Here is a 13,748-nt window from a genome sequence, read left to right as displayed (position 1 = left end):
TGGAGGGCTCCGGAAATTTCGACCACCTGGGGTTCTTTAACGTGCACTGACATCGCACAGTACACGGGCCTCTAGAATTTCTCCTCCAAAGAAATTCCTCCCTTCACGTTACGGCGAGGTTCAGGTGTCCACCGAGATATGCGAGACCTTTCCTCAAAAACCAATTTACCGACGAGAAGGCGTACAGCCGAACGGACGATGGCGTTCTGTGGTTCTGTGGACCCCCTGGCAGCGTGGCGGAATGGTCACGTACGTGACCAAATTTGGCGGCGCTTTTATGCTCCCGCGCACCGCGCTGTAAAGCGTCTATAAATGCGCGCTTGCCTTGGCGTGAATGCTTTGCTATGCAGTCCTCTAAGGAGAAGTGGCAGCGACAGGAAGAAGCGAGAAAGCGACAACGTGCACAAGAGACGCCAGAACAGCGTGAAGAACGTCTTGCAAAGAGTCGTACTAAGGATGCAGCTCGGCGACGAAGTTCTACCTCGCAGAGTGGTTCCACGTCATCGGTCACCGATGAATCTCAACACCTGACTGCTCAGGAACTCCGCAATGCTACCAGGCGAAGGCAACGCGCCGAAGAATCGCCAGAAGAACGCGTGCACCATTGCTAACGCAATTTACACTGCCAATTTTTTGCTCACTTTAGACAAATTATGACCCAGCCTGTCAATTAAAGTCGCCACTTTAGCTAATCAACGCGCAAACAAGTTTTAGGACAGTCTGTGACGTCAAAAATTAATGTATCGTGACGTCATAATTTAATTAATACCAGATTCGGTTTCTTGGTTTCTGTTGTTTTAAAATAGTCTGCTCAGGACTTTGGAAAATAATTTTTCCGTGCTTGAGAGAAGGGTTTCTAAAGAATGAGATGTAATAAAAACCGCCGGAGTTGCTCTTTAGCATGTCTCTGCCCTCCAAGGAGGATATATCCTCCTTGCTGCCCTCCCATGCTGCCCTTAACGAAAGCCAAGTTACGAGTCAATAGTAGCCGTTGTCGTTTTTAATAGTATCCAACAATGTATCCCCGCTAAGTTTCGCACGCGTTCGTGAGGTGATGCGATGTTACTTCGGCAAGTGCTTTCGTTCCGTCTAAAGGGTTTTAAATCGGTGCTGTCTTGGATCAGACCTGCGTGCACTAAAATGGAGCAAGGTGTAGGCGCCAAGGCGCTTTGCAGCGACGGACTTGTTTGGATAGACATGGAGGTAAGCTTCGCATTCGGATGCGATGTATCAAGAGGTGCCGGTTGCGTGCCTTGCTACTCTGAACCCGCGGTCTAATAAAGTTGCATTTGGCTAATGAGCTGATATAAATTCGTAACAGAATTCGATTTATCTTGTCTACAATAGCAGATGCAAGCACGAAATGTGTCTAGGTGTGTTACTAAACACATTTTCAACTGCATGCTTTACTTTCAGGAATGATATTCACCCGAAAACTGGCGCATGGTTCAATGGCTGCGGGATTCAGCTGCTGTGCATAAGTTCGCGGGTTCGATCCCAGCCGCGGCGGCCGCATTTATTTGGGCGAATGACCCATAATACTGTTTCGGCGCGTATAAAACAATTACCATTGCAGGTGGTAGAAGACTGTACTGCAGAAGAATCTCTTTTATCCGAGATAGGTCTGTTCAGAGTTTGAAATGGAATTGAAGTTTTTTTAGTTATATCCCATTATTTTTTTTTTCGCACATCCTGTGAGGTATTTGGGCTCTGAATCTTGTCTGGCAGACTGCCAGTGCTGCATTGCTTGCTGTGTTCTTTTGTTGCCTGCTTCTACATGTGTGATGTCTTATTCACTTCACAGTCACTTGATGCCTTAAACCTGTGTCTTAAACAACAGGGCACTGTTTACAAGCACAGGCAATGGACAATCTGGAAATAAATATACACGAATGTTACAAGAACTGCCAGCTTCCTTTCTTTTGTCCTTTTTGGGCCTTGACGTCTGAGACCAGGATTTGTTAACGGTTCTTTAATGATGCAGTCTTATGCCCTTCTTATTCTCTTGTTCCTTGAGTAGTTCTTAATTATTGGGCGTTCACTCTGTACTGCACGTCATTCACTCTTTTGTGTAGCTGACTGGCCTGGACACTACGACTGACCGCATCATGGAGGTGGCTTGTGTGGTGACTGACAAGGATCTCAACCCCATCTCTGGAGTCAGTGTTTTTTGCTTATATAATTGCTTCAAGAACTCATTGTCTCTGTTTGGCTGCACCCTGCCGTTTGCTTGATATGCTCTTTAGCTGAGTTCATAGAGCGACAGGCATTGTGAGACAGTAGTTCCGACCTTAGCACTGGGCTGGGATGAATTTTTCAGCTGTGGTGAATTAAGAGAACTGTATAACTTCGTTTCGTTTCTTTTCTTCTGTCCCCACCAAGTAATATTCTGTAGTGGATGACCTTTCAGAGTATTTTAATGTAAATATCTATGGATGTGCTCAGGTCGATGTTGGTTGTAGTTATTCGTTTCAAGATTTTTCCTCTTCCTCCCTCAAGCACAGAGCACAGTTGTATCAGATTTCCATTTCTTCGCTGTATGAACAATCTATGGGTGCACACTGCTGATAATTTTGTGTTTTAAGATCTTTTATTACAGCAAAACCATCATTGTAAGATTGGCAGAAATGCACCTATATGCAGTACTATGCTTACCGACGGGACGAATGACCACAATTATTCAGCAAGGGTTGCTTTTTTTTTAGTGTGTGAAAGGAAAGAATGATCAAGTTATTCAGTAATATTGATTCAGTCCTAGCACCAAGGGACAAAAAACTTCGTTTATCAGAAAAGGAAAAACGCATTGCACTCAAGTAAATAGTATAGTTTACAAATCAGTCTTTTGCTTTGCCCTCTTTCTGTATTTTCACTGACCCCGATTGCCCTTTTATTTTCATGGCTGCTTGCAGGGGCTGAATCTGGTCTTGCACCAGCCAGATGATGTGCTTGAAAGGATGGGTGACTGGTGTAAGGAACACCACGGGAAGGTCGGTGCTCTCTTTCACAAGCATGATACTGCCAACAGCGGGAAGTTGTTGCCCTGCTTGTTATCGCTCGCAAATTAGCGGTCATTAGATACAAATATAGACAAACATTATGGACTAAATTACAGAGAAAACTTATTTCCAACTCTAAGTAATGCATTTGCAATTCTGAGTAATGTTCACATGTCTGCTCATTTCACTCGCGCACTCGAACACTCACTGTTGCTCACTTGGTTTGCACTCTGGTCCACTCTGACTGCGTCCTGGTTAGTCTTAATGTTATTGAAACATGCATTTAGAAACACGAATACAAACGGAAAAAGGTGGTCAGACATCTGATGTGATACTTTTGCGAAGGCAGTTCGATAATTACTTTAATGCTTTTACTCTGAGCCAAGGCTTCGCACACACAACAGAATTTTTCTGGTGGGTGGGTGGTGGGTTTCATGTACGAAGGAGGGGGTAGGGTCAAGGGTAGCAGTGGGTGGGTAGGCAGCCCCCTAGCTAGGGGGGGCGAGTTGGGAGGTGACTGGTGGGTGGTGGTGGTGGTGCTGGGTCCGCTGCTGCATGTGCTTCTAGTGGGAGGAGGCTGTACGGAGGATGGCGGTAGGTTGATTGGTGATGGGTGGCACTTCTGGAGGGTGTAGTTAGTTTTGTGGGGATGGCACCTCAAGAGGGTAAAGTTGGGCAGGGGTGGGGTGGGGAGATGGGTTGAGAGTTGCAATGGGTAGGTGGGCAGCCCCTTAGCTAGGTAGATGTGATGAGGAGGTTGTTGTAGGGTGGAGGCAACGGAAAGACAGATGGCACCATTTTCGCATTGCGATATTAGTATTGCTTATGCAGTAAAAAACACATATAGCTGTCAGTTGGAATCATAGCTTCCTGCAGTGCTGAAGACACAAGCCACCAAAAACTTTCCCTCGCGACTTTCAAACATAACGTATGCCCACTGTTTTGGTTGTAAAAAAAGTGAGTGGGCTTGTGCAAACAAACAAAAAAGAATGGAACAGACACCAGCTTACATGCTGTTCTGATATACTGCTTTAGTGGACGGAACTGGTTGCATATTGAGGCTATGATTAGCAGATAAGAGGCTACAAATATTGAAGGAGTCTGGTTCATGCAGTGAGCCAGGTCAGTTGTTTACTGTGAAGGGGGCTAGATCTTAAGAAGAATGTGCATATTGCTTGGTGAAATAAGACTGTTATATATGGGCACATTTATGTCGCATTAGTTACCGGGATTGTTTCCAATTACCATAAATTCATGACACCATACTTCAAATCATAACTTTCATCGCTGTGGAATGATACTTAGGCAACTTGTTATGCTGAAAAGACAAGGGCGTTATCATGATTGGCTCAACTGTTCATCTGCACCAAAGGAGGGAAATACTGCTCAGAAGGTGAGTTTATATCCTCTTAAAAGCTACCGTTTTTACCCGAGTTTTAATGCAGGGTTGCATTATACATCTACATTACCACTTTCCTGCATCCGTACATTATTCGTCCATTCGTGTATTTGCAGTTCAGTCTGTTATCCAGATCGGTTTATGAAAAAAAGAGGAAGAGTGGATTAATAAAAAAATTATATCGTCGATAAAATATGTGGGCTTCTATGCAAGCTCCTACAAGAAGACTCATGAACTCATGCTGAGCACTTGAATGCCATATGCACTTAACCACTGGCGAGGGTCATGATGGAAGAAGGAGGTTATGAGTTGAGGATTAAGTAGCTGTGTCATCTGTGCTACGCCTAGATTACCCCACTACAGGAATGCATGCATGCTTACCCCTGTTTCCTCTTCCAAGGTATTCTTGCTCTTGCTCCTGTTTTGTGGTCAGAGATCTCACCTGATGCTTCCTTGGGCGATCGTGCTGTCGCTCCTGTTCTGTGGTAAAAGTCTCGCCTTTCACTTCCGAAGGCAATCGCATTCTCGGCAGCTGGCAGCAGTATTTGAGTAAGGTTCCGCTTGCATAGACGCCATTGTGTTAGGTTGTAGGAACACAGTTAGCCTGTGAAATTTTTAAAGGCTAGTCAATATTATTGTTCCATCTTGAGCGCAAGGTGGTAGAGACTTCCACGCCGCCAGTGTGCACCTGCTGATTGATTCCAATGCAGCAGGCGTGCAACCACCTTGTTAGAGTCACTGTATATTTTCTATTCACTCCACACTTCGCCGCATTTGGAACCATCTGGCGGCCTCATGGCGATTGTTGTGTAGAGACCCGCGTCCATCCCGCATGCTGGTATAGCACCCGGGAGCTTCTCTGACCTGGCATGGCCTGCTATTTCTGCAATTTACTTTGTGATGTTACGTGTGTCTATCTTTGCAACTTGTTTATTATAGGTGATAGTTTAAAATGCTGAGTAGTTGGACTAGTTGATATTGACAATATTATGAACTAACACTTACAAGAAACAGGAAATGAGAATTTTGAAGCTTGTTTACACAGCACGTCGTGCACTTCTGCCGGTCCCAGAAGTGCAGCTTTGGAGGAAAACCGGACACAGAAAACTTGCAGACTAAGAGGGGCGAAAAGGTAGCCTTTTAATGCATTCCTACATTAAAAGGAAAGGTACTATCATGCTTAGTACAACTTTAACCGTGTCCAAAGTGAGCCAGCTCCAGTTTCCACTTTATAGTAAATCAGTGCACCTTCACACGAAGCACCAAACTTGCACAAACATTCAGTGTACTTTGTTCTTTACACTGAAGGCTAACTGAATCAAATTTAAGCACCACTGGACTCACGCCGCTTCGATAACTGAGCTCCTACCATACCTTGTGCATTGCAACTCATATTGAGTGCAGTAGTACATCATCCCTGCAGTAGTCTCCTCCACCTTTCGCAAGCTTGACTGCAAATGTTTTGAGTGGTTTATCCTGCCATTGGAGTAACTGTGCGGCCAGGCCTTTAATTGTGTGAGCGCCTCTTATGGCTGCATTATCCACATGGTGTTGGTGCCCTGTTGTCCCGCACAGTCAATGCTAGCCTTGCTAAAGTGTCTCACTGCCTCCTGTCCTTGTATGCACACAGTCGGGGCTGACACAGGCGTGCCGCGAGAGCTGCCTGACTCTGAAGGAGGCCGAAGACCAGCTCTGCGCCCATGTGGGTGGTCTTGTAGTGCCTGGCCAGTGCCCGTTGGCTGGGAGCACTGTCTACATGGATCGACGCTTCCTGCAGAGAGACATGCCTCGGCTGGATGGCCTGCTGCACTACCGCATTGTGGATGTCAGCACTGTCAAGGAGCTTGCCAGGTACGCCTTGATACATCAGCTCACAAATAAAAGAAAAATCAGCAGGTCTTCGCTTCGGTGAAGCCTACTAATGCAGAAATGCAGTGTGGAGGCATCTTGCGTGAGATTAAAGAATAATTGAGTACACTTACTCTCTGTGCTGGCTGAGTCGCAAAGTTCAGCGAGAGCAAACGTAAATGTAGCCTGTATTTTTTAGAGTGCTAGTGTTTTCGAGTGAGTAGAGGCCTAGCATAGTAGTCGAAGCTGTCAACATCAAGTGTTCAATAGGCAGCTCAGCTGTGCTGTTAGGGAAAAAGTTGGTTTAGAGGAAAGGAAAGGGTGCAGTAACTGTCTCGCTCCTCAGGGGAGCCCTGAACTGCATCGGAAGGGAAGACATGAAGGAAGGAGTGAAAGAGAGGAAGAGATGCCTTAGTGGAGGGCTGCAGCATATTTTTGACCACCTGGAGATTTTTAATGTGCATGGACATCACACAACACATGGGCGCTTTTTGCCTCCATTAAAATACTGCCACCACGAAGCACAGAAGGAAGGAATGAAAGAAGGAAGGTAGAAAGAGGTGCTGTTGTTGAGGGCTCAGGAGAAATTTTGACCACCTGCAGTTTTTATTGTTCACTCATCTCTCGCAGCACAGGGGCGTCTGTTTTGCGTCACCTACAGGGTCGTCCACTCTTAGTTAGAACACGCTAGCGCATGGCCGCACTCTTCAGAGGGCCACCGCGTGCGACACAGTTGCTCATCGCAGCAAAGTGGCGCACGAGAAGGTGTACCTGGACGTGGTGCTTCGAGTCATCTGCCACATCGCTTCGATGCACAGCCGTTTCAGACGCAGTGACCTTCCAATGAGCATGGCCATGTGCTAGCGTGTTCTAACTAAGAGTGGACGACCGCAGCCGTAGTGTCTGGGACAGACCTTGCATTGTATCCGGCCACTCTGCAGGACACAACAAGAAAGCACTGTGTATGACAAAGCACTGTCACGATGAGAGGCGTACACTTGATTCATATTGTTTTTGTGCCTGTTGTCCTGTTATCTATCCACTGTGAGATAGTCTCCTGGGTCTTTTTGTTCCTTGTGACTACCAATAATTCAGAAGCAGATGCACACTCTGTGGCTTGAGTGTCCCTTGTTGCTTTAAGCAAACGGACGCAGCCTAAGCAGAAGGACGCTCGTGTCTCAACCTATGCTTTGACTGGCAACATTGCAGCATTGCTCTAGTTGCCTCAAAGTTGCTTCCTTTGGTCACTAGGCTACGTATTAGAGTGTTGTTATCTGATTGGGAAACTTCATTGCTGCGGAATACTCGTTTCCAGCACTAAACTGTCCGTTTAACTCCTATGTGGGTTAAATACACTGTGGGAAAAGTAAATTAATTATAATTCAGGGGACACAGGATGAGCGATTGTGTGAATAATTTTGAGGATAATTTCTTCATATGAACAATTTCTGGCCTGTTTGAAAGCACAGGTGGAAGTTCTGTTCTTCAATTAAAGCATGATTTGTAGCCGATCACAAAAAATAATTCCTCCACTTTCTTGTTCCCAATTTAATGTGTTAAATTATAGTCGTTGCCTGATCACTGGTTACATTAAGGGGGAAGAGAGTCTTCAAAAAAAATTTTTTTGAACTCACAGCTATGAAATCTTCAGGGAAGATGTATTTTTTTGTACTGATTCCACTATATAATTTAATTTTACGCAAAACAAGCCTTTGTGCAGTTATGTATTGTGTTAGGTAACTTTTTGCTGAGAGTTTTCAAGAAATTTTGGACAAGAGAACTTGCTAAAACACATGCCATTGGTTTCTCTTGACATCAAGGAATGCCGTAAGGGTAAAATTATTACCCTGCCTATCATAGAAGTTGTGTTATAGAGTTTTGAAGTTGTCATTTCACAAACAGGAATTTTTTCTTATTCTCTTCCCTCCTTAACTTTTTTTGTATTGATTTGAGGACTGGTCAAGCAAGTGTATAGTGCTGTTTACACAGTTTATAACTGGGCCTCTTTCTCAAAGGATGTAGGGTACGCTTGCTGTGAATCTTGTGCTGTATGTAGCATTACTCCTCCATACATGACTCTTGTAATAAAAAGTGCAAACTTTTCTTGTTTTGAAGCAGACAGAGGGGTTCAGATATGCACTCTGTCTGTTCTGTGTGGTAGTGAAGATATTGTAGTAAAAACTTTGGTCATTGGTCATCTAGTTTGAGTTTACAGCGTTACTTGTCTTCACCGCAGGCGGTGGTTCAGAGAAGAGTACTACCAAGCCCTCAGGCTGAAGACGGCATCTCACAGGTAAATAGGTACTTGCGTAGTTAGGTAATGATGAGCCAAGGCAACATATCTTTCTAGTCAACAGTCAACTCTTAGCTTCATTCAAGAGAGACAAAATCACCATTTTGGAGATAACATACCGGAGTTGCTTCTGCCTTTGTGCATTTCATGTGTGTGGCGAATCATATCCGACACCTTTAAAACCAACCTGTGCGATTTGTAGTTGAGGATGACATGCACCAGGAGGGAAGAAAATATATAGAACGGAATTTCTCATGTGTTTGCAGCCTTCTGCATGGTACTTAAGTATAGTTACAAGAAGAAAAAATTCTTACTAGAATTAGCAATTTTTCTTGCCATTTCATTTTTGCCTCTTGCACTGCAGGGCCATGCCTGACATCATGGAAAGCATAGAGGAGCTGAAATTCTACCGGAAGACGATATTACTAAGAAGGGAGCCCAGCACGACTACAAAAATAGAATCAAATGCTTCGATTTCGAATTAAGAATTTGTGTCTGTAACATGTGACAAGCAAATGACAAAAACATCTGTGCCAGTGACATTATATACAGTAATATATGTAGTGATATGTTTTTACAAGCCTTTGTGCTATTATTGCTGCATAAAATGTTGCCCATTTAGCTACAAGTGTGGCAGCATTTATACTCTACACCAAATATAAGTGCTTTGTGTTTTTTCATCATGGCTTGTACCACTAGCTCACTAGCTGTACCACTAGCTCACCTAACATCACATAGCCATGCCAAGCTGAAGGCCTGTCTAGATTACTGTAGGACCTTTGATGAATGCCAATTGCACCTAGCTCATCAGTAAATCACCTTTGTGTTGGCTCCTGAATGCTTGGATCGTCCCACTTTTGTTAACTCTCCTGTAGACATGGCAGTAATTAAATTACTGTAATTTAATTAGTTTCCTGGTAATTTGTAATGTAATGAATTACTTTCCTGGTACACTGATTTGGTAATGTAATGCATAACTTTGGGCCAGTAATTTCGCAGCAAAAGTAATTACTCTCAAAATTACTTTTGTTAGAAATACACCACTCTGGCTTGTGTTGCTGGCAGTTTTGGACTGTTGTTTTCCTGGAGGGACTCCTTGAAAGAGAGAACAAAGTGCAGCAATACTGGGCCACCAAGCCAGCGAGGCTGCGCACTCAGACGAAGGGCAACTTGTGCACCGACAAAAGCCGTCACTTTGGCGCCAATGAGACGAAGGCAAAGCTACATATCTTTCAGGACTGCACACATGCACGCACGTGCGCACATGCACACACCGACACGCTGGCAGCTCTGTGACAAGCAATGTTTCACATACACACAAAAGCTCTCCACCAAGTCAGGAGAGCTGTGTACTTTTCTGCACTGCATACATCCACACAATGACATGCACGCATGAGAGAGGTCTTGTGTAAATGACCGGCAGCTTTAGTTGGAATTGTGCAGGACTGTTCGCCAGACAGCTGGCACTTTGTTGTCGCCTTCTTATGTTGGGGGAGACAGAGCATGTGACTCAAAACTTCCCATGGTGGCAAGTTGTTACACTATTTCCTAGGCCTCTTAGGTCTGCTGAAGAAAGGACTGATGGGTCTCAAGAAATTTACTGCCCAGTCTTTTCTGTGGGGCCACGTTCTTATACATGGCATGCCGCAAACACCCCTAGATGGCGCGGTGTCAAAGCCAGGCAGCACCGTGTCAGGTCAACGTATGAGTCGGCTGATGGCACATTTCAGAAATAAACGAGGTGGAACGCTTGCAAACTCTCAGGCATGGTACACCGCTGAGGCGGCGCACAGCGCATTCTGAAGATCAGCTGGGATCGGTAGAATTTACTGGAAGGGCGTGACCATAGCGAGGCTACAAGTCGATGCACTCGGGCCCTAGGCAGAGTAGTCGGCAGACAGCACAGAACAGAAGAGTGCACACGCAGAGACATTCCACGGTTATGCAGGCCCCACTCACTCTCGAATTACATTGTCGCCACGAGACCCAGGAGGTACACCAGAAGTGCGCATGGAGTAAATATTTGAGCCAGTGGCTGCCGGGGTCGACTACAGGTGCTTTCGAGGCAATAAGTTACAAGCTTCGGAAGCTTGAAGGGGTGGTAACAGTGCCAAACAACAAAGCATTTGGCACTCGATGCTGATGAGAGCTTAGCAAAAGTGAGGACTGTTTGACGGTGGCTCTTTTCTTTTTTTAGTTCTGTAATGGCGTGAGTTACGGAAAAGCAAGGAAGGTCAACAGGTCACGGAAACGTGATTTGGCGGGCTAAGTGTCAAATCTGTGCAACATATTGTAAAAAGAGAACTTCATGTCCTGTTACTATTTGCTTTGGGAGAGTTTTTGTTACACTGTTCAAGTTTTGACCAGCTGGGATGAGTGCACTACTTTTCATGTGCAAATTTAAAAGTAATTGCATTACTTTTCTGGACTAATTGTAAGCAATGTTATTGCTTTGTGGGATCAGTAATTTGTAATGTAATTTAATTCCTCCTTTGTCCCATCTTGTTACGCGCTGTTTTACTATCATGAATCCACCCCACCCAACAAGCACCACTTCTGGAATTTAATTACATTTGTGCAATTTCTGAGTAAGTAAATAGTAATGTAATTTATTCATGCTTTTAAAAAGTAATTTTTCCATGTATGTTCTCCTGATATCTTTTTTCATCATTTTTCTGGAGCTGAAGCTCTGGGTCCAAACAAAAGTCTTCATCTTCGTCTGTCGTGAGCATCAGCAGATCTCAGAGGCTTGACAGTTTCACTGGTTTTACAAACATTACTTGCTCTGAGCCATTTCATCTCTGCACGCAGGGTAGAAAATGCAAACATATATACTGTAGTGCAAAAAATAAAAGGTATTAAAGCATATATAGCAGCCTATCAGTAGGGTGTTCCCATATATTCTGAGCTCACATCCTCTCCCACCTATACGTTGGGGCTTGTTCAGCACATGGGCATGCTTGGCCACGGCCGCTCTCGAGGGGGGCGCGCACTGCTTCCTACGGCCTTTGCATTCGCCGCGGAAGCAATGCGAGTTTTCCTTCGGGAGTTACGCCGTCCGCCGCCGCCAGGGGCACAACAACCACACCGCTCGCGACCGCTCTCTCCTTGCCTGCTTCTGCGGCAGCGGTGATCGCCTGGCTTCCCGCTGTTTTCCGCTGCTTCTCGGTGAACAATTGACCGTAACGAAAGGAAACAAAAATCAAATGCTTTATCTGCATGTCAGCCAAGAAGTTCACTCGTAAAAGGAGCTTTTATATCAAAATTCGGACGTTAGTATCAAAACGAGTCCTCCGCGGCCCGGTTTGACCCCCGCCATATTCTAAAAAACATCCGGAGCCAGTTTCTTGAACGCGAGCTGACAGACAGTTCAGGTATCATATGTGGGGCGTTTGTCCAAAAGCTTTACGATCACCAGAAGGGAATTACAGTCAAGTTGGCATCAACCTAACCAACAAGCATGTCTACCTGACGAACCTAGAAAAGATTAATGTGCTGCAGGCTGTGCAAATATTCTCACCGCAGGTAATAGCAGCAATAGAGCACCTCCAAGAGAATGCAAAAGGAGACCCTGCCCTTTGCATTTTCAGGAAAGCTAGCTCCGCAGTCCATTTCATGAAGACAGTCAAACAATGGTTTTATATTCATGATGCAACATACGCTGGAAGCGGTAAAAAAAGGCCGATTACAAAAGCAGATGACTCTCGGCTGCTGTGGCTAACCAGTGAGTTCACTTCCTATTTGAAAGGCATACAAGAGACTTCGAAGGCATTAGGAAAAAGCACTTTCACCGATGAGACCTTCCAAGCTCTGCGGTTCACTACAAAGTCTACTGTACAAACGGTAGAATTTCTCCTGCGGAGAGGTGTCAGCTTCATTCTCCCCAGGAAACTCAATAGTGACCCCATTGAGGCTCTCTTCGGGAAAATAAGAATGATGTGTGGATGGAACGACATGTTGGATGCAAGAGCTGTAACAGCGGCCCTTGACCACATTGCCAAGACTGAGTCTTCAATTGGCAACAGAGTAAATATACCATGCGTCGACGCTGAAGAAATTATTTCCACTCTGTCGAAAGCCGTCTTTGAGGAACTGAAGCATTTCAAGCTCCTGTCACTTCATCGCCTTCTGTCACATACTCTGGTTTGACTTACGTCGCTGGATACATTCTCAAGTTAATCGGTGACTTCGGATGTGTCGCTTGAAATGTTCTTCTTCAAACTGGCGAGACAAGTGGCCCTCTCTACACTCTTTTGCAAGGCCAAGATTTCAGCGGACTGCACTACCCAAAACCAGAGTTTGTTGCCCTCTTGGATAAAGTTTTATATTTCTTTGAAGAAACTGTCTTGCACCTGCCGTGCACAAATGTTCTGGAAGTACTTCAAATCCTCATTCAGCCAAACCTTGAAAACTCACCTTTGCTGAGTTGTCCAGAAGGAACAGCCATACCATAAGGTCTGCTTCTTTAATATCTGAGAAATTTCTCAGAATACCTCTTGTTAACTACACCAAGAAAGTCACCGACAGGAACGAGAAGCCAGCTAATTATGTGCATAAACCGTCAAGGAAGTTTTTCATACTGTGAACTTTCGTACCGCCAGTCGTACTTATGTGGATACTATATTGCGGCTACAGTTTCAAAAGCATGTGCAGTTTTTGAGGAGAATGATTTTTTTCTTGTTTTTTGCCGCTCTTCTCACTTCTACAGCATTGTTCATGCCTGCATCTTTGATGGGAAGTTGTTGATCAATGTGCTAAACCGACTTAACCTGTAATAGATGTGCACAAGTCGCGAGACTAGATATGTACAGTATTGCAGCCAACTGATATGTTTTGAATGTAAATCATATTGAAGTTATGGATATGAACGCTCTGCATCGGACAACTTGCGTTTAGTTGTGAATAAAGTTTTCTTTTCTCTGAATCCGTGCAGCATTGTGATTGCTTGCTAAAGCTACTTTCGTGTGAAATGAAAACGTCTGCGCTTGAGATTTCATGAGCTATATTTACGCTTCGGAATCCTTAGGAACCGGTGACACAAACGCCTCAGGTCACTTATAAATCTGCACACTGGTTAATACCTGTCTGTAGGCGAACTGATGAGGCTGATAGATTTGTTTTTGTGCAAACTTTAAGGGTAAGAAGTGTTGACGTCAGTTGAACTGAAGGCTCATGTGACCATGCAGTTATACTGAAGGAGAGCGCACACTGC

The 13,748-nt window shown here is 44.7% G+C and overlaps 1 protein-coding gene across 1 annotated transcript; it reads left to right on the top strand.

Moving 5' to 3' along the window:
* Positions 1–965: 965 nt before the first annotated feature.
* Positions 966–13,455, top strand: LOC149340361 (putative oligoribonuclease). Its single transcript, XM_089549136.1, has 6 exons — positions 966–1,203; positions 2,076–2,159; positions 2,910–2,987; positions 6,026–6,246; positions 8,480–8,536; positions 8,901–13,455. The coding sequence occupies exons 1-6, from the start codon at positions 1,060–1,062 to the stop codon at positions 9,019–9,021; spliced, it is 705 nt and encodes a 234-aa protein (XP_089405262.1). The 5' UTR covers positions 966–1,059; the 3' UTR covers positions 9,022–13,455.
* Positions 13,456–13,748: the final 293 nt, after the last annotated feature.

The sequence above is a fragment of the Amblyomma mixtum genome, chromosome 6, assembly GCF_055824585.1.
Source record: "Amblyomma mixtum isolate Tamu chromosome 6, ASM5582458v1, whole genome shotgun sequence".
Classification (NCBI taxonomy): domain Eukaryota; kingdom Metazoa; phylum Arthropoda; class Arachnida; order Ixodida; family Ixodidae; genus Amblyomma; species Amblyomma mixtum.
This window is presented reverse-complemented; position numbering and strand designations above follow the sequence as displayed.